The 26,628-nt window shown below is 38.2% G+C and overlaps 2 protein-coding genes across 2 annotated transcripts; one reads left to right on the top strand and one right to left on the bottom strand.

Moving 5' to 3' along the window:
* Positions 1-237: 237 nt before the first annotated feature.
* LOC104237432 (kinesin-like protein KIN-UB) lies at positions 238-10,694 on the bottom strand. Its single transcript, XM_009791587.2, has 19 exons — positions 10,344-10,694; positions 8,388-8,488; positions 8,181-8,303; positions 7,288-7,473; positions 6,922-7,143; positions 6,519-6,675; positions 5,780-5,929; positions 5,339-5,427; positions 5,051-5,254; positions 4,229-4,321; positions 3,238-3,372; positions 3,002-3,133; positions 2,638-2,773; positions 2,458-2,550; positions 1,961-2,086; positions 1,704-1,829; positions 1,091-1,234; positions 893-1,021; positions 238-789 (listed from the first exon to the last, which is right to left on the bottom strand). Exons 1-19 carry the CDS (start codon positions 10,471-10,473, stop codon positions 629-631), a joined length of 2,637 nt encoding a protein of 878 aa, XP_009789889.1. The 5' UTR covers positions 10,474-10,694; the 3' UTR covers positions 238-628.
* A 4,544-nt stretch (positions 10,695-15,238) lies between these two features.
* Positions 15,239-17,192, top strand: LOC104237433 (uncharacterized). The gene is made up of 4 exons (XM_070156058.1): positions 15,239-15,612; positions 16,148-16,698; positions 16,792-16,933; positions 17,087-17,192. Exons 1-4 carry the CDS (start codon positions 15,239-15,241, stop codon positions 17,190-17,192), a joined length of 1,173 nt encoding a protein of 390 aa, XP_070012159.1.
* Positions 17,193-26,628: the final 9,436 nt, after the last annotated feature.

Below are 26,628 nucleotides of genomic sequence, written 5' to 3'. Positions count from 1 at the left end.
AGAAGCAGTTTTTTAAAGCTTGGCCAAACACTAACTGCTGCTCAGAAGTGCTTTTCAAATTAATTAGTCAAACACAAACTGCTTCTCACCAAAAGTACTTTTGAGAAAAGCACTTTTGAAAAAAAACACTTCTCAAAATAAGCCAAACGTGCTATTAGATTTTGTCCATTTCTACAAACAAGATCATAACGATCTTCGGCAATCAATAGAAGACAGACAAGGGGGAGAGGGGGGTGATTGAAAAAACTATAGTCGTTTCATTATATCAATCAGAAATCAAGTCTTCCGTAAATGAAGAAAAAACAATTTCATTAGTTATATTATAATTACATGCTTACAAAAATACAATATTGAAGCTGAAGCAACTGCTTTAGGGATGGATTCCTACCCCAGAACCCAAAGAAAAATGAAAGAATGTAAGCTTCTCACTGAAACTTAATAGCACATAGAAATACTACACACTAGAAGCTATTTAATGTAGATACTTTTCTCCTAAGAGGATTTTGCTTGATGCACTCCCTCGATACAAAATTGTGAGCAATCACTTTTCAGGAACTTGTTCATGTACAGTATGCATTTCAAGAATTAGCTGTTGCCTCAATACCCTGGAGTGAAACCAATAACTCAACTATAACTCTATCCGCAAGCGCCGCATTTCAGCTAGGAAAGTCGGACTTGAAGTCAGAGTTCGACGTGCAAGAGACCTTATGTCATCTCGAGAGCAATCGCGTGAGATACGATATAGCTCCCAAAGGGCTCCCCCACTGATCATGTCTTTTGCATTGACCTCTGAGGATAGGAAGAGACAGGTGAAACGTAAAGTTTAAGTATAATAGTGATGAGAAATGCAATGCATGTATCCCAAACTCTTCGGTAGGATAGGATTGCATACCATGTTGTGCCAAATGGCAGAGAGCCAGTTCAACATGACGCCTGATCATTGAGGCTTCATTATTTGAATTTTGAACAATCCATGGAAGTGCACCATCTTCTAACAGTGAAGAACGTCCAGCTTTCTGGCCTGTCGTAGCAGACCAACCTTAAGAAACATGGTAACTTGATAAACAAGATTGACAAGTGCAGCACTTACCTTGAGCTGAAGATCTGGATTCGCACTTTGCAAAATTGGCAATTCCCCGTGCAACTTGCGACAAAACATCTCGATGCCCACATCTCACCATCCCTAATAGTGCCTTGATACCACCTTCAGACCTCAGTCTTGTCTGTAGTTTATCTGGAATACAAATATATACCACGATCAAGGGCTGGATTAATTGATGGAAGAAGAAGGATTACATGACCACGAAGTAAAACTTGGATGGAATCCTTCAAGGAAGACATGGGACCATACTGAAGCTAAATTCACTGAATACAAGAACGAATTGCAGCTTGATAGAGCCACTTAAATCGGTAGGGCCTCATTGGTTTCATGAATGCAGAGAAAAAGGTAGTAAACATGAAAGAAAACTCTAACTAAAATGCCATGTTTCACTATCTATCCATCACTACTGCTGCAAAGTGCCATACCAAATGCTCTCTTCAGAATCTGAATGAATGAATGCTTCTTGATTCAACATGCAAAAACGATTTTGCTGGACCGCAACTACAACAACAAAAATTGATGGAGCTATTCCAACCATGATCTGAAAGGCTGAGTGGGGACGGGGAGAGGGGTAGGCCTACAGAAAAGTGAATGAGCATACCGTTACCACACAGATTAGCAATGGCTCCGGCAACCATGCGTAATGTTTGAGGATCCTCAGCGTCAGCAGCTGTCACCGCTAACAGAGTAATCCCACCTTGAGTCATTATAAGTTCCTGGTTTGCTTCTGAAAAGACAGAAACTAATCCTCAGAACATAGTGGTTTTACTAGACAAAGGGCCTCGACAAGGACATAAAGTACCCTCCGCAGGAGAAATAAAGAGGAAAAGAAAATGAGAGCTATAGATTGAGAATCACCACTCATTGCAAGATTTGCAATTGCACCAGCTGCTATTCTGCGAATAGTTTCATCTTCTGAACTACCAAGAAGCATCAGTAATGAAGTAAGACCACCAGCTTCTACGATCTTTTCCTGATTCGCTTCTGCAGGTATATTGAAGGCAGGATTAAAAATGTATCAGACGATGAACTATGACAAAGAGCAGTATACCACACATAGAGCCATATACTTTTATCCTTGATTCCATCTAAGAGGCGAAGGTTGTGAACAACAAGAGTCACTTTTAAGTGACCTACTGAAGCCACCAAGGGCAAAATGTTTAACTTGAAGGATAACATATGGAAACACTCAACAACCAAGAAGTTGGATTAATTTACTGAATTGGTACAAAGAAACAAAAAATGAGCGATACACTTCTCTTTCCAATAAGTCAAGTAAAGTGGCAAGGGAGAAAATATGCCGTCGCTAGACTTTGCTTTCTGCACTTGGGAAGATTGGGTGGAAAATAGATTACCTTCAGCTGCTAGATTAGCTACCACTTTCACCGCATGAATCCGCACGGTAGCATCTTCAGACTCCAGCAGGGACAAAATCTTATGTAATCCAACTGTAATGCCCATGAGGGAGAAATGAGAAAATTGTGTTCAGTTGCTTTGCACATTAATAGGACATACTCTGAAGAATATATTGGAACCTTGCTCGTGAAGATTGGTGATTGAGGATCTCTCTCCATTAGACGCATCTTTGCAATGCAGATTTTTAAGAGGAGACAAAGAATCTAGCCCAGGAAGTCCAGTGCCATTTCTGCTTCTACCCAGATAGCTTGTTGTCTACAACAGGCAATTAAAGTGAAAGTGGAACTGATTGGAAGAATTACAAGGAAAAGAGAGGAAAGAGAAAAGGAGAGACGCAAAAGGTGACATAAGCGTATCCATCAAATCACAAATTCTCACAAACCATAGAACTTGTCAAGTGCGGTAAACAGAACAAGATATCAGCAGTAAGTAGAATAGATAGCAAAGACCTAATCAAGCTTATAGGCAAGTTAAAGACTTTACTTGACCAGCTTCCATAGTTAGCTGTGAAAATTGACGTAAGACAATCACTTCTTCTTCCAGTCTCTTCTTCTGACGAATCTCTTCTTCCAGCACGCGTTGGAGGTTTAGAATATCAGAATTTCCACCTACTGACTACAGTGCACATTGTTCAGTCATATTCATCAGCTCAATCCTAAATTACATTCCAGAGCATTCAAGCAGTTCTGTTTAAAAACAATTATCAATGAAGAGCATACCCCTGGGTTCGTAAACCTGTCCAGTTGATCCTTGAGTGTGTTGATTTCCCCTTCTGCCGCCTTTCTTGTTAGCATTTCATGCTGAAGCAACATCTTAAGTTCAGAGATTTCCTCATTACCAGAGCCCATCTGGCCCTGCACAAGAAGCAATTTAATCATCGGAAACAAAATAAAGAATCAAGCAGCAGTATGTTGCTCTTTCCTCTGAAGTAAAGCCCAATTTATGCCTTGAATCAATACATGCTCACACAGAGACTTATAGAGGGCTACTGACGCCTAGGTTCTATTATAATTTCAGACTGTCTTCATGATTTTGTTGATCCACAATAATCTTGAGGACTCATTAGAAACACGAAAAGGAAATTTCCAACAACAACAACAAAGCCTCAATCCAAGCTAGTTAGAGTTAGCAATATGAACCCTCACTATTCAATTCGCTCTCACTTAGACCAGTCTCACTCCATATTCAATAAATAAGGTTCTCTAATCCTAGAAGTTCTCTACAGTTTCTACTGCTATATACCTCAATATTTACCCAGTCGACTAACCAGGTGTGTGTGTTCCCTGGTGGAGGTAACTCTAGATCCACAACTGTCACATGGGAAACAAAAAGCAGATAAGATGCTACTTGTTTCAATAATAGAACTAAATGGTATGTGTTCCTACTATAAAATTCCCTTGCTGAGAAACCGACTTTTTGTGAAGTCCAGCCTAAATAATTGAATTGTATCAACTATAATAAAAAGAAATTTTGATACTGTAATTGTATCAACTATAGAATTAGATGCTACTTTTGAATTAAAGTATTTCCTTTTCCAGAAACCGACTCTTTGTGAAGTATAACCTTGATACTTATACAACAGACATTAATGATAGCCATCATCAACAACACAACAAAAATAAAATTAATAATGATGATGATAAATAACAGGAAAAAGCAGAGTAACAAAAACCAGATGGCCTCTGTGATATATGTTCCATCAGTTCTTACATTGTTTGTGTGCTTTTGTTGATTAAGGCTCCACTTCTCCTCCAACTTCTTGATTGATTCCATATATTCCATCTGACATTTTATTTTCTCCTCCTGCAAGTAAAGCAGAATTGTTATTCCAGAATAGTTGAATCATAATTCGAGAGGCACAATCTCGAATCCTAGTCAGATTCCATCAACATACAACTCAAATCTTATTCAATTAGTGTTATGACGTACTAACTTTTTTGTGGACAAGTATTATGACAGTAATACTTCAGTCGACCAAAGAATTCATCTTCATTTTTTTTTTTTTTGATGAATTCATCTTCATTTACTTGTCTTTGTCGTCTCTCGTCTTATTAGTTTAACTAGTCGACTTTATAAAGGCAGCTCCGTATATGTGAGTTTTGCATAGCGTAGCCGGTCCCAAGTCCAAATAAAGGAGGAGGGCTACGGTAGCCAAGCTACCAACATAAAAGTAATTAAATAATGATGATATAGCTTAACCCAACTAGTTTGGGATTGAGGGGTAGTCGATTGATATAGACTTTCTAAAGTCAAAAGACAAACTAAATGAGATTCATTAAAGAGAGCAAAATATTTTTACCCGAGCAAAACTAATGGCAAAGCCCTGCCCGATTTACATGCATCAAAAGAGAGTATTTCCTTCTTTTAACATAAGCAATTTGGTAACAAAACAAGGCACATATAATCAAAACTATGACAGTAAAGTGGTGCACTCCACCAACATGTGGTTCTTGATTTAAACCAACTCCCAATCTAATTAGTAATTACAGCAAAAAACTCGCAACGTCATGAGAACAAAGAAAGACAAACTACCTTCAGGGCTTCGGCATAGTTCCTTTCGGCCTCTGAGACATGCTTCTGTGCTTCTAATCTAATTCGTTCAACCTCAGCCTCAAAAGCTTTCTGCAGTCTTTCATTTTCAGCGATAAGTTTGTCTACTTGCACCTCGAGCCTTTTTGACAAACTTTTGTAATCGAATTCTTCCTTAATCTTCAACATGTTTTCCACCTTCATAGCCTGCACGAAAGGATAAAACTATCTTGGCACACGTATGCAGTAGTACAACCTATCCACACAAATCATTCCGAATGGAGAACTCACTCTCTGTCCAAACAAAATGGTACTTGATGTTTCTGCTCTATGCCTAGGTGATGGCCCAATGGTGATAACTAATGAGGTTCTTGACGTTCCTGGAAAATCACAGGAAGTAAACCAACATGATAGAACTTTAAGTAAACCAACATGATTGAACTTCTTTAACAACTAAGATATTGACTCCTAGCTCTTTTTTTTTCTTTTTTTTGGGTGAATAAGTAAGAAAGAATATCGCCCCCTAGCTCTTGAAACAGTTAAAGAGCATATCTTAATAAAAATGTTGGCATCCTTGGGTAAGAAAAGGCCAAACCAGAATGTACACAGTTCTAGACACTGTTATAGCCCATTTGTAAAGGCAGTACACTCAGTTATATCAGTTGATATAAAGATACCTCTAAACATTACCAAGTATATGTACAGGCACAAGAAACAGAAAATATAGCCCACCTCCAAATGAATCTTTAAGCAACCGTGTAAGCTTCGAATCTCGGACAGGTACATGAGCACTATTTTCTGCCAAGGCATTTATGCACTTCCCTAGGGCACTTAGTGAAAGATTGATGGACTTTGCTTCCTCCAACATGTGCCCTTCGCTTCCTGCAGGACATAAAGAAAGGACATGTAGTCAGTTTACAAATCAAAAGACCAAATTACATGCAATAACCAGAAGACTTGCTACATCTACATACATCCGGCAATAAAAACCTCTATTTTTATTTTTATTTTTGTTTAGGTTAATAAATTATTCCTCCCTTTCCATTTTTCCCCTTCTAATATTTTTATGTTATGCAAAAGTGCATATTTCTTCTGTTCTATTACAACCATATTTCACTCCAATTTTTCTTCTCTTATACCATATATCCTGCAGAATGGCCGCTGACACACCTTGTGATACCTATAATTAGATCAAAACTTTATCTCGATGTTGCTCTAACAAACAATGAGTACAGGATCTTCTTGCAGTCATGTTTTTCTCTTAATCTTTCACAAAAAAGCAGATGAGCCAATGTGAATCTTTACACCCACACGACAAAGAATATAAAATTAAAGATTAAAAGAAATAAAGCATACAGTAAAAGCACATAGATAGAAATATTCTTAAATTAGAGAAGAGATTACTCAGAAAAATCTCAAACCAGTAACTAAGATTTACTGCTCAATTTGGGAAGCCCACTGTTGAGTATACCTGACTTGTTTACGCGCTCAGAACCAGCAAGATCTACAAGAACTAGTTTGCCTTTTCTCAACATAGGTGGCTTATAATTGGTTGCTAAGTGAGAGGAGTGATCTGTTTCAGCAGAAAAATCAGCTTCTCTTCCAGGAACTGACCTCTTAATATGTACCTACAACAAAATAACAACACAAATTCCAAATGAAACATGTTTATACTGATATTCTTTATACAGATTTGTAGTTAGAAACCTCTATCTTTAGAGAACCCTAATAATTATTGAACAGTGCAACAAAATGGGCCCGAATAGACTGAAACAGACAGAAGACTTATACCACCGACAAAGCTACTGTTGATTGATTGATATTGATAAATATGCAATTAATTGGAGAGATGAAATATATAATTCCTGATTTACCAAGAGAATAGCATGACTTCGGGAAGATTCAGTATTCAGCTTTGTGTTAGCAGCATATCTATGAGCTTCCCCAACTCGAAGCAGTTCAACAAAACTTTGCTGGTCCCGGACCTCCACTATGGTTGCCCCTGGTAAAGACACATCACCAGATTTTTGGTCTTCAACTATGGGGATGTTGTCATTAGCAGGATTTAGGAGGTCCTGAATTGTTTCCATATAAAGCTGCATGCAAACCAGGATATTCAGATAAAACTTGACACATCTTTTCGTTGCAAATAGATTATGGTCATGAGCAGTAGCCAGCAAGCAAGTAAAAGATGCCCAAGACAATGCAGTTGCTGATAGATTTAAGAAAAATATGCCAACCTGTAAGTAGGAGACTGAAACTGAATCGGTCTCCAAGCAGATATTTGCAAATATGTCTTCCATTGAACGAACCATGATACCGCGAGCAGAGGCATCTTCATCGCCTAATCGTCCAAGGGTATAAGTCTTCCCTGTGCCGGTCTGACCATATGCCATCACTGTTCCATTGTAACCGTCCAAAACACTCTAGTAAAATGGGCAAAAAGAGAAGAAAGAGTGTTCATAAAACATTATCACAGAAAGATAGCATACGAATATGGTAAAATTTACATTCTCAAGGCGTCCTTACATACTTTGTCCAACCGTTTGTAAGTAATTAATCATGTTAATTATAACAATGAATACATCAACACCTGCTCTGACTATTTCTGACTTGTATGAACTTTCACATCTCTCATAATAGATTTATGTAACATGACACGTACTGTTACCACAATCAACATCGTCGTCATAAAATCATATATTTTGTTGCACTTAATGTGAAGAAATGGTCTACAACGTTGAAGAATAGCTGCACGAACAATAAGTTATTGTGTTAAGTCCACCTATACCTAATTTCAGGATCGAAACATAGTTTGTCAAAGATGGATACTGAAGGAGCCAAAAATTGTCTTCTAATCTGGGTCCCCACTAGCTATCACCTAGTTAATGGGATATGAATTATTCCCTCAGACCTCCATTATTTAAGAACTTTCTTTTTGTCAAAATTACAATTTATCATCCACAAATATCACCCCTGGAAAAAAGATTTATGTTGGGGATGGGCTGGTTATTTCAGACTTGGCATCAGTAGTTTCTTCCCTACGCATAGTCAGCCCCAATTAGGTCAAGGTAACAAATATAATACTAAAGAAAGCAACCAACCTCCCTTATCAAAAAAGAAAGCAACAAACCTCAACAACAGGTTTTGCAACAACTTCATAGACACGCTTTTGGGATGCAAACTCGGTGAACACCTCATCAAACTCGTATGTATCTGAATCCCAATTGTTTTTCCTAAGTTTCAACCTTTTGAGCTGGCAGGGAAAAAGAATAAATTTGCATCATACTCAAGATACTCACAAAAAAAAGCTTCTCGGGAAAATGAAAAGGGGGACAACCTCCGGCTGTATCTCAACGCAATCAGCAAAATCTGCATCTGCTGCCAATTCCTCGGCATTTCGAGGACGTAATCTGATAGCAACTCGAACTCTTCCAGACACTATTCAGACAAATCAAAACAAATATTTCATATTCACATATATCGAAGCAAGAGAAAACAGAAGGATCTAAGTTGTGCAGCTTAAGCCAGCAGAAAGGATGACCATAACATAAAATACTCTTAACAACAAGAGAAATCACTAAAAATCACCATATCTGCCATATAGTTCTTGATGTGATATCGTTCCAATAAATAATCCATATCTGTACACTTGTTTATTATGTAAGTATGTCTGACTGACTTCATCTTTCAACCAAAAGAAACCTTATTTTTTTTAGTCTTTTTATTCTGGGAGATTAATTTATTAGAGGAACATTTCAAGCAGTATGCAACCATACACAATCAAGCATACAAAGACCAATGCTTTTATCTGTGCTAGTTAAACGGATTGAATAAATAAGACTGAAGGGAATAATAAATTATGTTCCCTTTACACCAGTTCCTATATTCCAAATAATAAGACCTCACCCTTCTGAAATTTATGAACCTGTTCCTTAAAATTTACTTTATCAGAAAAAGAAATGAACTTGTTCCTTAAATGGTAGATCATGTTTCCAATTGATCTAATTCCAAATTATTTACAGCCCTCTTAAGATGAGCAATCATCCCCCCCCCAAACCCCACCCCCAAATGTCTATTCATTGGTTAACATCATTCTATTCATTTACAAGTTTTACCACAGTTCTTATTATGCTTCATCAATTATGCCTATCAACTATAACTTGTATCTTTGAAAACATTTACTAAAGAAAGTTATTGATGCTCTAATAAAGGGGGAAAAACTAGAAAATTTTAAGAAATGATTGGTGATGCGGGAGGCTCCCAACCCATCCCCCATTTCCCGTGTCAACGGTCACACATAGTTCAACACAGTTACTTTTGTTCAAATTCTTAGCATCAAATCCATAATCATTGGAGTTTCTAATTTAACCCCTAGCACGAGCTAATCTACCACACAGTACATTCCTATGCATATCTAGTGAAAGTACATCCATAAACCTCAGCAAACATAGACAATGATTAGGTGCATGGGAAAGTTGAAAGACTTGAAGTACCTGTTTATCTAATTGGCAGAATTTGGAAAGAAAAAAAAACAAAAGGAGTTTCTTGTTTAACTTTCAAATTAACCAACTACAAATAGAAGTAGCAACCTAGCATATAAATCAAGCCCCGTTGTCAACTAACAAAACCAGTCCATTAGATCACATCGTCCAATAGAAGGAAGCCAGTGAAAGCGAAAAGGCACAATTTCGAACACAACTCTGAAAATCCAATTAGAAAAATTAACTCGATCCTCAACCAGATTGAAACTACATTGATGGAAAATCGTTCATAAATCAGATAATCTTCACCTAGCATCAAAGCGATAATTACTGGAGTTTTTTATTTAACCCCTAAATACGAGCTAATCTACCACACTTTTATATTCCTATGCATATATGATCAAACGACATACATAAATATGTGCCAACTTACACATTGATTAGGTGCACGTAAAAGTTTTAAGGCTTGAAGCACCAATATATATACCTAATTGGCAATATATAAAAAACAAAACAAAACAAAATGTCACTTCCGAAATTCAAAAACTACAAAAAAAAATACCAATGCAGCATTTAAATCAAGCTTCAATATCAGTTATCAACTAGCAAAATGTATACTCACCTTCAAATCGTGCAATTAACGCTAACCTAAACCACTAAAAAGCACAATATCTAACACACAAACAGACACACAGAGCAGAATAAATCAGTGAATTCAACGACTTGAAAAAACAATTGGCGAAATAAACTCGATCCACAACCAGAAAGCAACTAGTACATTGATCGAATCTTCTAGAAAATTCGGAACTCACAGGCGTCAATAGTACTACTGCGGCGGCCGTTGGAAGAAGCCGAGGTCGGAAGCTTCGATTTGAAGGAAGACGAAGTACGGAGATTCGGCGCCTTGTGAGTACCGTTTCTATAACCACCACCTGACGCCATCACTGTTCACTCTCTCTCTCTCGAAATGGAGGTGTTTGTTTGTAGAGAGAGAAAAACAGCGAGGAGGAACAACTTTTTTTTTTTACTGTTTTTGGGTTCAAAATGAAGAGTAGTAATATAGAGAGAGAGAAATATGGTGTGGGGTCAGTTGCGGTGAATAGTTAAGCAGAGAGTGAAGGGACAGAGACTTGTCGGGAGCAGTAGGTGACTCAGTTGAGAAGAGAACTAAGCAAGTATGGTGTTTTGATTTTGAGATGGAAGTACGAAAATGCCATTGATTTACTAAAATAATACTCTAGACTCGACATTTAACATATTAATCTATAATCCATTTTATAAACTATTAGAGTGACTATTAGTTTAAGATATTAATTTATTACTCTTTTCGTTTATTTTTACTTATCTATTATATTAAAAATACAATTTCACTTTTAATTGGATAAGCAGCTGGCAACATATGATATTAAAATTTAATATTTGTGGTTTCAAAAATTGTGAATGTTGTATTAAAATGGTGAACTTTTTGAGAAGTTTCTATAATATTTTATTAATTTCAATCAATAAATATAATTATTTTATCAAAAATTAATTGCAAGTATGAAGACTACTCTTATTTATTTGGTTAAAAATGTAAGTGTTATTCAAAAAGTAAGATCAAATCATTCAATTTTTTATTTTAACAGGAATATTAATTTTCCCCAAAAAATACATGATACATATCAAAAATCACAAAAGAGTGCTATAAATCATAAGTAACTTTTTTAATACAAAAAGAAACATACTTAAAAAGAATATTATTTAACTCTATAAACAAAGCATCAATATAATAGAACGTAAAGAATACTCGTATGATTTAGTGAGCTAGGTTATTAATTTAGTGTAGTTTTAGATTGTTTTATTTTTATATAACTTTTAGCTATATACATTTCTATTCTGAAATTTAAAACAATCCATGTTGTCTGAATTTATTCCAAACATAAAACATGTAGATAGCCATATTCTGAATTTTATCGATAAGAAAGCATTTAACTCAGCATTGTTTCCTTTAAAAGACCGCCCTCGTGGGCGTGAGTTTGAATTGCGCCGACCGGTCGAGCACGCGAAATTACCAGATTAGGCTTCTGCGGAATAACTGCCTTAAAAGTAGTGCCCAGGATATCTAGGCGTGAAAGTCAAGTGGGGTTCGATCGTGTACTTTGTGCGGGCCATCGTGTCCAGCCCACTACTTTATATTTTCAGAAAAGTGCTGTCTGATTAGATGGGTACGGACCTTAAATAGGCCCAGATTAAGAAAAGCCCAGTATTCCAGGCCCGTGAAAAGACAATGGGCTTAAGTTTAGCTTTTGCAAGAGAAATTGCGTTGGATGAATATTTTTAAGGAAAAACTTTATACCCATTAATTCTAAACTATTTACCTTTTAATGTCCAGACTCAAACTATTTATTACTCCTGTCCTATTCACGAGGCCCAAACTATTTACCGGATTAATTTCACTGTAACTGTTTTGTGTATGTCTCCACCGATGGCCTTGAACCTGGTGTTGTGGGCGAATACATATTATCCCTTTTCCCTTCCTCCTCTTTCACTGCACCTCTATCTTTTCTCTTCTTCACAACTTTTTCCTTTTTCTCTTCCTCCCCAGATTCTTCCTCTTCCTCTTGTTTGTCAACTTCCATTTTCCCTGAACCCTTTCTGTCTTCTCCTATTTCATCTTTATCATCATCAGTTTTTATTTCTTCACTATTTTGTTTAACCTTTTCTTCTTACTCGTTTGTTTCTTTTTCTTGTTTCTTCTCTTCTAGGGTTTCTTTCTCGGAAGCCATGGTAGTGATCTATAGGTTTTGTCTGTGTGTTGAAAAGAGAAAAATCTTTTGAAGGAAAAGTGTTGCAAATGAGTGAATTGGACGATATTTGTCAGATCCGGAATTGAATACTAGTAAAGTTCACGGGAATTTTCTTTTGGAAAGGGCGGGTATATTTGGTTAACTACATATTAACTACTGAATTTCTCGTCAAGAAAGGGTATAAATCCAGTAGCTTCCTATACTGAAAGAGGATCCCTACTAACATGGAAAACTATGTAATCATCCAACATTTGTTCCCATTTACATTGCCTATGTCTAACAATTTGCAACTGCTTATGTCAAAATTGTCTTTCCTTGTATGTTGAAATCTTCTACAAGTACAGCAGAGGCAAACACAACCTCCAAACCACCTCTTCTCTTCAATGACCTACACGTCTGCTAATGCAAAATCAGTTTAATTTCAAAAAAAAATCTTATAATAAATGGAAGGAGAACATATATTGAGATTTGTTTTGAAGCTCTTGAATTTAAAATTTTTATTTTGAAGATTTCTTGTTTGATTCAAAGTGGGTGTTGTTAAATATTGCTTATAATACCTTCTGGAAGTTCATACTGAAATTTGATAGCATTTGGAGTTGATTTGAGGTGATTGAAATCGAATTTTTCAGCTGAAAATCGAAGAAAAACACAATTACCCAATAGTATATTGCTACGGTATACAATATATTGTAGGAGTATATAGCTATACTGCAACAGTACACTGATATAGTTTACAATATACTGCAACGGTATATTGCAATAATCGAAGAAGAACACAGTTACCTAACAATATACCGCAACAGTATACAATATATTATAGGAGTATATAGTTATACTGCAACAGTATACTATTATAGTATACAATATATTGTTATAGTATACTATAATAATATGCAATATACCATAACATTATGCTATAATAGTATACAATATACCATAATAGTATACTTATTACCCGTAAATTCACTTGCCTTTTCCCTTTTAATTTGCTTTAAGCTTTTACCCAGTGTGAGGGGGGGCAAAGTGAAAATTCAAATCTTTTCTTCGCTTTGATTTATTCTATGACTTGAATTCCAAGACTTCTGACTTCTGCAAAATATTAGTATAACATTGGAGGACCTTGAAGCTTTGAAACTCATAAAATAGGTTTGTTTAGTTTGTGGTTATTTTGAAACTCAAAACAAGAAAAAAAATTTAACTCTTTGTGTACAATTGTATACCCTATTGGTATAGCCATATACTATATTGGTATCATATGTTAGTTAATATTTTTTGGTTGTATTAGCTACATTTAATTGGTACACAATTAGATTTTTCTTTAGTAATAGTATAAAAAAAGAATAATAAAAATAGTAAATGAAATTAGACTATAAAGAGAAAAAGAATATAAAAAAAGTTAAATGAAATTAGAAAAGGAAAAAATAAAAAAATAAAAAGAAACCGAGAAAAAAAGAAAAGAAGAAAAGAAAAAAAGCATAGAAATAAAAAAGAATTGGAGAATAAAGAAAAAATTCCCCACAACAACTACTATGGGTAGGAAATGTAATTAGTTTATGGGTAGAAAAATAAATGGGTAGACAAGGGTAAATAGTTTTATTTTTGTGGGTAGCTGTGTCAAAACCCCATTTTTAAATCATCGTTTATATTTTGACCATGTTAAGAAATATTTTGAGAAAATAGTACCGCACCAGAATTTTAAGTACGCTCCTAGCAATCTCCAAAATTTTGAAGCACCAGAAAGCCCGATGATCATCGGAATAAAATTCTGGTGATCTGTGTGATTTATAACAAAATCGTGATGATCACCATAACTGTTGTTAAGGAAAATCTTGCCTAGTGTGTTTTAAAACTCTGGCGCGAGTTTTTTCTAAAACTTCTATTATCATAGAAAAATATAATAGCATAAAAATATCTAATTTGTCATTCACCCCTTTTTGCTACCCCTTTTTACCAATCTTACAAAGGGAGAATAGTTCCCTGGTGATGAAAAGAGGATATTGAAAGTAAATTATTGATTCGATGATGTCCAAGTCATAACTAAACTAATTATCTCCTACTCTCTAGGAATAGAAGATATCTTGTTAGTAGGGGTGTAAAATGGTTAAAAGAAAGCAGTTAACCACTCGTGTTATCCACTAAAATATGGGTTGGATAATGAACTTTTTAAAAAGGGAAATTTTCATAAAGCACTATCTTTTAGTGGTAATTAACTATCTATAGATACCATTTGCTATATTACAGCCTGTAGATACGTTTTTAGTTGTTATAAGATGTATTTGATGTATTTAGACTACTGTATTCATGAATACATTAGAAAAAAAAAGACGTGAATTATGGAAGTCCAACTAATAAGTTATTGTATTTAACTGTATTCAAGAGTTGTATCATTGAATACAGTAACGCATATTCCTTAAAAAGGGGACCTTTCAACTAATTTAAAATGGAAAGAAAATCAATTTAGCAAATAGTTTCATAATATAACTCAACTAACACAATTATATCATTCATAATTTGTATTTCTCCCTTCATTAAAGATTTTCCATTCGAAAGTATCCAAAAATAGAGCAATTTGTGGATTTTCAATTCTCCCTTATTTATTTTCAGTTCCTTTGTTACAGTTCGTACAAAACAATTTTCAACCAAGAAAAATCGAGATTGATACAATTGTATACAGAAATACGTTCAAATTCGATTTTGCATATGACAAGTTTAACAGTTTTATTGCGTCATTCTAGAAAGTGGAACAGTGAGAGTAACTACGTCGATTATTCGATTGAGGGAATACTAATAAAGGAGTAGCGTCATATAATAATGTGGTTGCGTCAATTTCTAAGCAACTGGACATAGATTTGAGCTCAAAGACCATTAAAATTCAATACAAAGTAGAAGGAAATTGCACGCCAATAGAAATACACAATGATATGAGTTTTAGGGTGTATGTAGAGTTGAAAAAAGAGAACAGAGAATTCAGGATGTATCATTTGTGCATAACAACAATTGACAAAGAAGTTGTAGCCGGAGGTAGTTTAATTCAAAGCGACATTGTCCAAATGGACGAAGCAGTTCAAAGGTATAATTTCGCCACAGATGATACCATTGCCCTTGATGTTGTCAATTCAGGCGAACCAATTGGGGTGTTCGAACTGGACAAAAATTTGATAATTTCAAAAACAAATCAAAGGGAGGTTATGGTTGGACAAGTATATAAGGATAAAGCTACATTGAAAGAGGTGATGGATCATTACGCTATATCAGAAAGGTTTCAATTTCGGGTTGATAGGTCTAATGCAATCAGGTTTGAGTGTTCTTAAGTATTCATTATTTTTTTGTATATTGTATTTCTGGTAGGACTTGTAAAACGTATGTAGGTATATTTAGTTGTATTTGTGAATTTTTACTTGACCTTCTCTGTTGTGCATTTTTATTTATTATGTATTAATAATACATGTATTGTTGTGGAGCATTACGCTAGTACAGAAGAATTGAATGTAAAATCAAACTGTATGTAGATGTATTTAGCTCTATTTGTGCATTTTTACTTGACCTTAACTGTTGTTCTTTTTTTTATTTTTATGTATTAATAATACATGTATTCTTGTGGATTACAGTGGCTCTAACTATTTTTTATTAAATGTATTAGTTGTATTTAAATGTATGCTTATAAGTATAAGTGTATTCAGACATGTTTAAATGTATAACAATGTATATATTTGTGTTGTATACTACTCTCTCTATATATATAAACATGCAATAATATATTCAAATGTATATGAGTGTATTTTTTGTAAGCATTTATACTGATCATATGTGTAATAATAATTTCTTTACAGTTATGCATTATTATGTATGTCAGAAGATTGTGAATGGAGGTTTAAGGCTTCTAGCATTAACAAATTACAATTATTCAAAGTGAGAGAGTTCAATGATAAGAATACATGTCCGTTGAAGGATAAGGTGTATGAGCAACGTCAGGCAAGTAGCAGCCTTATAGGTGGTATGATTAGGCCAAAGCTTACAAATCATAAGAGGAAATACATCCCAAAGGATATAATTGATGATGTAAAAACAGATTTAGGTGTGGATGTTAGTTACATGTTGGCATGGCAGGCTAAAGAAAAGGCAATGAATTTTTTGAGAGGTGAACTGGCTGATTCATACAATAAATTACGAGGATACTTGTATACAATGGATATTACATATCCTGGTTCGCATATTAGAATGGTAAAATCCCCACAAAATGAGTTCAAGTATGTGTATATATCCTTGTATGTCTTTATAAAGGGGTTCAATCAATGTAGACCCATTGTGATTGTGGATGAAAGCCACTTAAAATCGTATTACAATGGGACTTTCGTCTTGGCCAATACTTTGGATGGTGCAGGTAAGTATGCTGATTATAATAAAATATTATAATATTACTGCATATTAAATATTAAAATACATATTTATAATATGTATGCAATTTTATTTACAGGTCATATACTTCCACTAGCATATGGTGTTATTGATTCAGAGAACGGTGCTGCTTGGACGAGGTTCTTTGAGCAATTCAAGAAAGCATATGGGGAGAGGGAAAGCATGTGCATCGTTTCAGATAGGAACGAAAGTATCATCAAGTCTGTATCAAGAGTGTATCCAACTATACCACATTTTGCTTGTATATGGCATATTTGGAACAACGTATATAAGAAATTCAAAAAGAATCATTAAGAGTTGAGCGAGATATACTTTTCGATGGCAAAAACATACATACGGGCTGAGTTTGACAGTCTAATGGAGAAGGTGGAGAAGGTAGATATTAGGGTGAAGGAATACTTGGAGTTAGCTGGATACGAAAAGTGGGCTAGGTTGTATGCACCTGTCAACAGGGGATGAACAATGACGTCAAATATTGTTGAGTCAATCAATGCCGCACTTGTGTCAACAATGGAATTGCCAATATACGACCTCCTCGAAGAAGTCAAGAAAATGTTTTGACGTTGGAATTGCAACAATCGTAAAAAAGCTCTATAGACATACACAACGGTTGGAAAAAAATACCAGGAGATGCTTACCTTGAATGAGGCAATGTCTACACAAATGACTGTAAGTTGCCTTTTATTTATGTATTTGTTTCTTATATGTATCCATGGTACAAGGTATTTAACTGTATATATTTCAAGGTAGCAATGAAAGTTGTATCATATATTCATTCAAAACTACTCTCTAATATTTTGCCAGCATTCATATAGTATGTATTCTAATATATTCAATATATTTAACTGTATATACATGTATGTCTTTGAATTCTGTATGTACAAATATGTTTGTATCTAATACAGTTGTATTTTAATACAATATATATTGTGATTCTTAAATCTAAATAAAGTTCTAATACTCTGTATTAAAATCATATTTAATACGTCTATTCTTTGATATATATATATATATATATATATATATATATATGCTTGTTTAAGATTGAGTTCAGAATAGATTATAGAACATTAAGTCTAAAAATTAAAAAAAGAGATTTCCTTCCTTTTTCTCATAAAAGTATTCATTAAGATAAAAAAAAGAGGAAAAAATGAGAACGTTATTTTGTTTACTTTATTCTCGATCTTCCCGAACTACACAAAGATCTGATTCATGTGGGGTCATGATACATAGGCAACCTACATAGGGTTCGATCGAATCATTTTTTTATTATAAAAAGAAAAAGAAAAGAGGAAAAAAGAAAAAGAAAAAGGATGAAATTATGGTATGTAAAAAATGAGAGGAAAGAAAAGAGTGATAATTAAAAAAAGGAAGGAAAATGAGCGAGCAAGTGCTAGAAAAGAAACGAAAAGAAAAGATTGAAGGGAACAAATTGGGATGATGCCAAGTGACCTGGTGACCCTCGAAGTTATTCTAGAACCATTAATTGTTGCTAGGTGCATTGCACGCAATGCGATATTTTTAGCTGTTAAATGCCCTAATGCTAACAGGATGACCCCATTTTGTTCCCCTTTGTTATCTTCATTGAGCAGAAGAGCGGTTGGTTTGTGGTTCTTAAGGTAACTCATCCATACAACACAAGGTCAAAGAGCAAGGTAGTCATGGTTGGCAAAGAGTTGAACACGGGTGTTACTGATCCGTCTAAGGAGATGGTTGAGTCAAAATTTGAGTTGAAAGAAGAGGTCTTAAGGTTGAAAGGACAGATGGCCGAAATATACCAAGCCTTGATTAGTGGGCGTCCTTCACCATTATTTCCCACTAGCTACCCTGAAAGCCTTGTTACCATTCCGCTACTGTCACAAATCTAGATTCCCACTACTGCTGATATCTCCCCACAATCTTTTCACACTCCACCCGTCAAAACCACCTCATATCCCGCTCCTTTGACCACTCATATTTTTGTAGCTCATCCACCTGCTACCTTTTCTCGATCCTCTAGCGATACTATATTCAAAATCCCCGATGCCCAACACTATGCTCCAGAACCAATTTTCAAGATCTCGGGTCCATACTCTTACGCTCCTCATTTTGAGCCTCCGGTTGAGACTGCAAAGCCTTCTGAGACAGTGGAGCAAGATGAGATATCCAGAAAGCTGAAAGTTTTTAAGATGCCAAAGTTTAATTTGTATGATGGGCGGGGAGATCCAGTAGCCCACCTAAGGGGTTATTGCAGTGAAATGAGAAGTGTTGGCGGGAAGGATGAGTTGCTGATGGCGTATTTCAGTGAGAGCCTGACTGGGGCAGCTTTGGAATGGCATACTCGTCAAGATGCCGGTAAGTGGCATACATGGGATGACATGGCTCAAGATTTTGTGCGACACTTTCAGTACAATATAGACATTGTCCTAGATCGCTCCTCCCTGTTTCAGATGGAAAAGAAACTCAAGGAAAGTTTTAGGGAATTTTGGTTCAGATGGAACGAACAAGTTGTTCGGGACAGTCCTCCCATTGATAGAAAAAATGTTGCTGAGCCCTGCCAATGACAGGATCCAGTGGGCGTTCCTGCTAAATGCTTTCAGCCTCAATACCGACCCCATGAACATCCCCAAACTCCACCCTAGTATTATTCTCCGAACAACGTCCGACCATCTATCCAACTATTGGGTCACTCCAAAAGACGATCACGAGCACCGCAAAAGCTTCACTAGCCTCCACAAAATTTTCAAGTGCCCTATAACCCACATTCAAGCCAAGGGTGTATGTGACGACCCGGACGATCGTCTTAAGAATTAACGCCCTGATCTCCTATTAACTGCTTTCCCCAAGTTTATTTCTGCTATTTTGATTTGTCGGGATTTCGGTTATGAGTTTTAGAGAGTTTTTGGGACACTTAGTCCCTAAATGAGAGCTTAAGTGTTGGAAAGTTGACCATAGTCAGAACAGTGTGAAGACGGCCTCGGAATGGAAATTCGATGGTTTCGTTAGCTCCGTTAGGTGATTTCAGGCTTAGGGGCGTGTTCGAATTGTGTTTTGGAGGTCCGTAGCTAATTTAGGCTTGAAATGCCGAAAGTTCCCGGTCCGATAGTGAGATTTTGATTCGAGGGTCGAAATGGAATTCCGGAAGTTGGAGTATCTCCGTAGTGTTGAATGTGACGTGTGTGCAAAATTTCAGGTCATTCGGACGAGGTTCGATAGACTTTTTGATCGAAAGTGTATTTTTAGAATTTTGAAGTTCTTAGGCTTAAATCTATGGTTAATTCGAGGTTTCGATGTTGTTTTAGGTGTTTTAAGGACTGGTACAAGTTTGGATAGTGGTTTATGACTTGTTGGTGCCTTTGGTTGAGGTCCCGGGGGCCTCGGGATGAATTCGGATAGTTGACGGAAGGATTTGGAGTTTGAAGTTTGCTGCAACAGCTGGTTTAATGTCATAACCGCACCTGTGGTTTGGGTCCCGCAGGTGCGGAGCTGTAGAAGCGGCGGTTCAAGCGCAGATGCGGATTTGGGGACGATTAGCAGGTTCCGCAGATGCGGGTAATTCACCGCAGAAACGGTACCGCACCTGCGTAAGGGTAACCGTAGATGCGAAAATTGGCCTTTAAGTGAAAGTCGCAGATGCAACGAAGTCCTAACAGAAGTGGGACCGCAGAAGCGGTCCCAGGGCCGCAAATGTGGAAATCGCTGGGCAGAACATATAAATTCTTGCCTTCGCGAAATTTAGCAATTTTTCATCTTTTCAAAATGGGAAGAACCTTGGGGAGTAGTTTTCAAGAGGGATTTTCAGAGGAGTTCATTGAGGTAAGGTCTTTGGTTCCTAAACTGCTTATTGGAGTGATTTTTATTAATTTAAGCATGAAAGTTTAAGAAAAATCAGTGGTAATTAGGATGTTAGGCCTTATCTAATTTGAGACCTTTGAGTGATGATTTGAGGGACAATTTGAGGTCCGATTTTGGTACTTTTGATATGACTGAACTCATGAGAGTGCGAGGTTTCAGCAAATATAAATTTTACCCGATTTTGAGACGTGGGATCGAGGGGCGTTTTGGTCATTTTACATAATTTCGCGGATTAGCTTAGAATTTAATTGTAGAATTAGTTACTTGAAGTATTAGGTACATTATGCAATTTAATTTAATAGATTTGGGCCATTTGTAGTCGAGTACTCGTGGCAAGAACGTGGTCTCGGGTTGATTTTGAGTCGGTTCGAGGTAAGTGGCTTGTCTAACCTTGTGTGGGGGACCTTCCCCTTAGGATTGGTATATTTGGTAATTGAAATGCCTTGTACGTGAGGTGACGAGTGCGTACTTGTGCTAATTATTGAAAATCCGGTTTTCTTTAAGTAATTACTAGTATGTTTCCTTTCCTGTCTCTATTACTTGCACTATTAAGCCTGTTGTTAGCTTAGGAAAGCATGTCTAAGTGACTTAATTGCTTTATTTGCTCAACCTGCCTTACCTGAATTCTGTGCAGCATGCTAGGCTAGAATCACTTGTTGCCTTAATATGAAGTTTTGCCATTTCTGTATATTTTCTTATTGCTGCTGTGTATTTATTTTGGGACTACGGACGTGGGATTCCGGTTACTCCCCCTTGTTTATTTATTTTGGGACTATGGATGTGGGATTTCGGTAGATCCCCCTGCACAGTTATATGGAGCTATGGGAATGCACCCGGTAGATTTCCCTAGTACTGGGTATTTACATTTGGGACTACGGAATGAGATTTCGGTAGATCCCTGCGCACTATGAGTTGGACTACGGGATGAGATCCCGGGAGATCCATTGGACATGTACATATGGGGCAACAGGACGGTATCCTGAGAGATCCCCGGTTATTGTTATTGGTGCTGAGCCGTATTTCTTTTCCATGCTTACCTTGCTTCTATATAGTTGTTGTTGTCCTGTGCATCCTGTGTTATTTTACTACTGTACTTATTTATACTGTTCTGTTCTATACTGTTGATCTTTTTATTTTATTTAACCTCAGTAGGGCCCTGACCTTCCTCGTTACTACCTAACTGAGGTTAGGCTTAGCACTTACTGAGTACCGATGTGGTGTACTCATGCCCATTCTATGCATGTTTTTCATGTGCAGATCCAGGTACCGCTACTCAGGCATACCATCTTTGAGGGAGGCGACTGTTCTAGAGACTTCGAGGTACATCTGTCGCGTCTGCAGACCGAGAAGTCTTTTTCTATTCTAGCTGTTAAACATTGCCCTTCTGTATTTTTCTTTCTTGTTAGATATTCTAGAGTTAGACTGTTAGATATTCCAAAGGCTTGTGTTTCCGTGAGTTTTCGGGTTTTGGGATAGTGTACTTGGTTTTGAGAAGTATGTGTTGTATATGCCGAGCGGCATTATAACTATTGCTTCCATTCAATTATTTTGGGTTTTGATTATTTCTTCCGCAAGTTTTATTTATGTTCCGCATTTGTTAGGCTTACCTAGTCACAGAGACTAGGTGCCGTCACGACAGTTCACGGAGGGCAAACTAGGGTCGTGACAAGTTGGTATCAGAGCTCTAGGTTCATAGGAGTCATGGATCACAATCCGATTTATTAGAGTCTCGCTGATCGGTACATACGTCTGTACTTATCTACGAGAGGCTATGTAACTGTTAGGAAAATTTCACTTCATTTGATCTCCTTGTCGTGCGATATTTTGACATCACAATTCTAAACTTCTGTCTTCTATTCTCTCACAGATGGTGAGGACACGCGCTACCCGAGATGATCAGGTACTCGCACTCCCTACTGTAGCCGTCAAAGGTCGGGGCCGGGGTAGAGGCCGAGGACGCGCACGTGGTGCGGCCAGATCACCTGCGCGAGCTGCCGCCGAGGTACCACCAGCAGTTCCAGCCGGAGTCCAAGCACTTGACACGCCTACTGCTACCACTACTCAAGCCCTTCAGGAGACTTTGGCACAATTCATGAGCATGTCCACCACTCTGGCTCAGGTAAGGTTGCTTCCCCTTACTGCAGCTACATCTCAGGCCGGGGGAGGAGTACAGACTCCCGCCGCCCGCACTCCTGAGTAGTGAGTGCATGTTGAGTAGGTCCTTGAGATTATTCCTGTACCGTCTGGAATGCCAGTTCAGCCCGAGGACAGGGCAGCGACTTCCGAGGAGGAGCAGCTGAGGCTTGAGAGGTTCAAGAGGTACAAGCCTCCTATATTAAATGCTCTAGTATCGGAGGATGCTTTGGGATTTCTAGATGAGAGTTACCACATTCTCCGTACCATGGGTATATCAGGATCGAGTGGGGTTTCCTTCACTACCTTCCAGCTTCGAGGAGTCGCCTATGTGTGGTGGCACACCTAGGAGTTAGACAATCCGGATGAGGCTGCTTCGCTGACTTGGACTCAGTTTTCAGATCTGTTCCTGCGAGAGTATATTCCTTAGAGCCTCAGGGATGCATGGCGCATAAAGTTTGAGCATTTGTGCCAGGGTACTATGACTGTCTTAGAGTATGCGGTTTGTTACACCAGTTTTGCTAGGTATGCACCAGCCTTGGTTTCTACTGTTCGCGAGAGGGTTCGCCAGTTTATTGAGGGCCTTATTCCCAGCATAAAGTCTAGCATGGCTCGTGAGTTATAGATGGATATTTCTTATCAGCAGGTGGTGAGCATTGCTAGGAGGATTGAGGGTATGCATGCTAGGGAGAGAGAGGAGAGGGAGGCCAAGAAGTCTCGAGAGTCAAGACATTTCTCTGGTGCCCGTGCCCCAACAATCGGTCGTCATGGTAGGGGTTATATGAGTCTCCCTGTTAATTTAGCTCTTCCAGCAGCCAGTGGTATTCCAGCTCCTCCTGGACCTCAAGAGTCTTATTATGCACCTCCAGTATCTAGCGCGCCTTCCACGCGGGGTGTGTTTAGAGTTAAGTCCAGCAGACCTGGCCCAAGCCAATCACAATCACCACATCCTCCTAGAGCTTGTTTTGAGTGTGGTGACACATGTCATATGGTGAGCGATTGCCCCAGACTTGGGCGGGGTGCACCTCCACAGACTTCTCAGCCACAAGATTCCCCGCAGAGTTATAAGGCTATGGTTATAGCTCCAGTTGCTACCCCACCTCCTCAGCCAGCTAGAGGTGGAGGTTGGGGAGGTAGAGGTTGCCCTAGAGGGGGAGGCCATGCCAGATACTATGCCCTTCCTGCCTGTACCGAGGTTGTTGCCTTCGATTCTCTCATCACAGGTATTATACTAGTTTGTCACAGAGATGCATCGGTTCTATTCGATCCAGGCTCCACTTATTCTTATGTGTCTTCTTATTTTGCTTTACATTTGAGTATATCTCGGGATTCTTTGAGTTCCCCTGTTTATGTTTCTACTCTTGTGGGAGATTCTCTTATTGTGGACCGGGTTTATCGGTCGTGTTTGGTTGCTCTTAGTGGTTTTGAGACCAGAGCCGATCTATTGTTGCTCAGCATGGTAGAATTCGACATTATCTTGGGCATGGACTGGTTGTCGCCCATTATGCTATTCTTGATTGTCACACCAAGACCATGACACTGGCTATGCCAGGTGTACCGCGTGTTGAGTGGAGGGGTACTTTAGATGACACTCCCAACAAAGTTATTTCTTTTCTTAAAGCTCAACGTATGGTTGAGAAGGGGTGTGATGCGTATTTAGCTTATGTGAGAGATGTCAGTATTGATACCCCTTCAGTTGATTCATTCCTAGTAGTACGGGATTTTTTCGATGTGTTTCCAGCTGATCTTCTAGGCATGCCGCCTGATAGAGATATTGATTTTGGCATTGATCTGTTGTCGGGCACTCATCCCATTTCTATTACTCCGTAGTATGGCTCCTCCTGAGTTGAAGGAGTTGAAGGATCAGTTACAGGAATTGCTTGATAAGGGCTTTATTCGGCCTAGTGTATCACCTTGGGGTGCTCCTGTCTTGTTTGTGAAGAAAAAAGATGGTTCTATGCGTATGTGTATTGATTATCGCCAGTTGAACAAGGTTACAGTGAATAATCGTTATCATTTGCCTCGTATTGATGATCAGTTTGACCAGCTTCAGGGTGCACGGGTGTTTTCTAAGATTGACTTGTGCTCAGGTTACCATCAGTTGAAGATTCGGGAGCCAGATATCCCGAAGACTGATTTCAGGACTCGGTATGGTCATTATGAGTTCCTTGTTATATCATTTGGGCTGACCAATGCCCCATCAGCCTTTATGCATTTGATGCACAGTATGTTCCGACCGTATCTTGACTCGTTCATCATTGTCTTTAGTGATGATATTCTGGTGTATTCTAGGAGTCGGGAAGATCATGAGCAACACCTGAGGACTGTGCTTCAGACTTTGAGGGAGAAGAAGTTATATGCTAAGTTCTCAAAATATGAGTTTTGGTTGGATTTAGTGGCATTCTTAGGCCACGTGGTATCGAGTGAGGGTATTAAAGTGGACCCGAAGAAGATAGAGGCCGGGAAGAGTTGGCCCAGACCATCCTCAGCTATCGAGATCCACAGTTTCCTTGGCTTGGCGGGCTACTACCGTCGTTTTGTGGAGGGGTTTTCATCGATTGCAGCCCCTATGACTAGGTTGAACAGAAGGGTGCTCCGTTTTAGTGGACGAAGGAGTGTAAGGCGAGCTTTCAGAAGCTCAAGACAGTTTTGACTACAACCCCAATTTTGATACTGCCTACAGGTTCGGGTCTTATACGGTCTATTGTGATGCCTCGAGGGTTGGCCTTGGAGCGATGTTGATGCAGGACGGTAGAGTGATTGCCTACGCATCCAGACAACTGAAGATACATGAGAAGAACTACCCTATTCACGACCTTGAGTTAGCTGCCATTGTTTATGCCCTGAAGATTTGGCGCCATTATTTATACGGGGTTCCCTGTGAGATTTATACTGACCATCGAAGCTTGCAGCATTTGTTCAAGTAAAAGGATCTAAATTTGCGCCAGAGGAGGTGGTTAAAGTTGCTGAAGGACTATGATATCACTATTCTATATCACCCGATCAAGGCCAATGTGGTGGCCGATACTTTGAGTCACCGGGCAGAGAGTTTGGGGAGTTTGGTTTATTTACTAGCATCGGAGAGGCCTATGGTGATGGATATTCAGGCCTTAGCCAGCCAGTTTGTGAGATTGGATCTTTCAGAGCCTAGTCGGGTTCTAGCTTACGTGGTTTCTTGGTCTTCCTTATTTGATCGTATTAGGGAGCGACAGTAGGATGACCCTCACTTGCTTGTCCTCAAGGACAAGGTTCAGCACGGTGATGCCAAAGATGTTACTATTGGTGATGATGGGGTATTGAGGATGCAGGGTCGGATTTGTGTACCCAATGTTGATGGGATTCGGTAGTTGATTCTAGAGGAGGCCCATAGCTCGCGGTATTCCATTCATGCAGGTGTCGCGAAGATGTATTAGGATTTGAGGCAATACTATTGGTGGAGGCAGATGAAGAAAGATATAGTAGGATTTGTAGCTTGGTGCCTTAATTGTCAGCAGGTGAAGTATGAGCACCAGAGACCGGGTGGGTTGCTTCAGCAGATAGAGATTTCGGAGTGGAAGTGAGAGCGGATCGCCATGGACTTTGTAGTTGGGCTCCCACGGACTTTGAGAAAGTTCGATGCTATTTGGGTGATTATGGATTGGCTGACCAAGTCCACTCACTTTATTCCTGTGTGTACTACTTATTCCTCGGAGCGGTTAGCGGAGATTTATATCCGGGAGATTGTTCGTCTGCATGATATTCCAGTGTCCATCATTTCGGATAGAGGTACTCAGTTCACATCACGGTTCTGGAGGGTCGTTCAACATGAGTTGGGTACTCGGGTGGAGTTGAGTACATCATTTCACCCTCAGAAGGATGGACAGTTCGAGTGCACTATTCAGATTCTTGAGAATATGCTTCGTGCGTGTGTGATTGAGTTTGAAGGGTC

Source organism: Nicotiana sylvestris, chromosome 1 (assembly GCF_000393655.2).
Source record: "Nicotiana sylvestris chromosome 1, ASM39365v2, whole genome shotgun sequence".
Lineage (NCBI taxonomy): Eukaryota > Viridiplantae > Streptophyta > Magnoliopsida > Solanales > Solanaceae > Nicotiana > Nicotiana sylvestris.
Note: the sequence above shows the minus strand (reverse complement) of the source record. Positions and strands in the feature narration are given on the sequence as shown.

Bases quoted from the DNA above. Each gene is read 5' to 3' on its own strand.
- LOC104237432 (XM_009791587.2), bottom strand. From the start codon at position 10,473: ATGGCGTCAGGTGGTGGTTATAGAAACGGTACTCACAAGGCGCCGAAT. The intron at 5,930-6,518 runs GTATACTCAACA...TATGTCCTGCAG, and splicing joins TGAGCGCGTAAACAAGTCAG to GAAGCGAAGGGCACATGTTG. The intron at 2,087-2,457 runs GTAATCTATTTT...ATATACCTGCAG, and splicing joins AGCTAATCTAGCAGCTGAAG to AAGCGAATCAGGAAAAGATC.
- LOC104237433 (XM_070156058.1), top strand. From the start codon at position 15,239: ATGAGTTTTAGGGTGTATGTAGAGTTGAAAAAAGAGAACAGAGAATTC. The intron at 16,699-16,791 runs GTAAGTATGCTG...TTTTATTTACAG, and splicing joins CAATACTTTGGATGGTGCAG to GTCATATACTTCCACTAGCA. The intron at 16,934-17,086 runs GTCTGTATCAAG...TGAGTTTGACAG, and splicing joins AGGAACGAAAGTATCATCAA to TCTAATGGAGAAGGTGGAGA.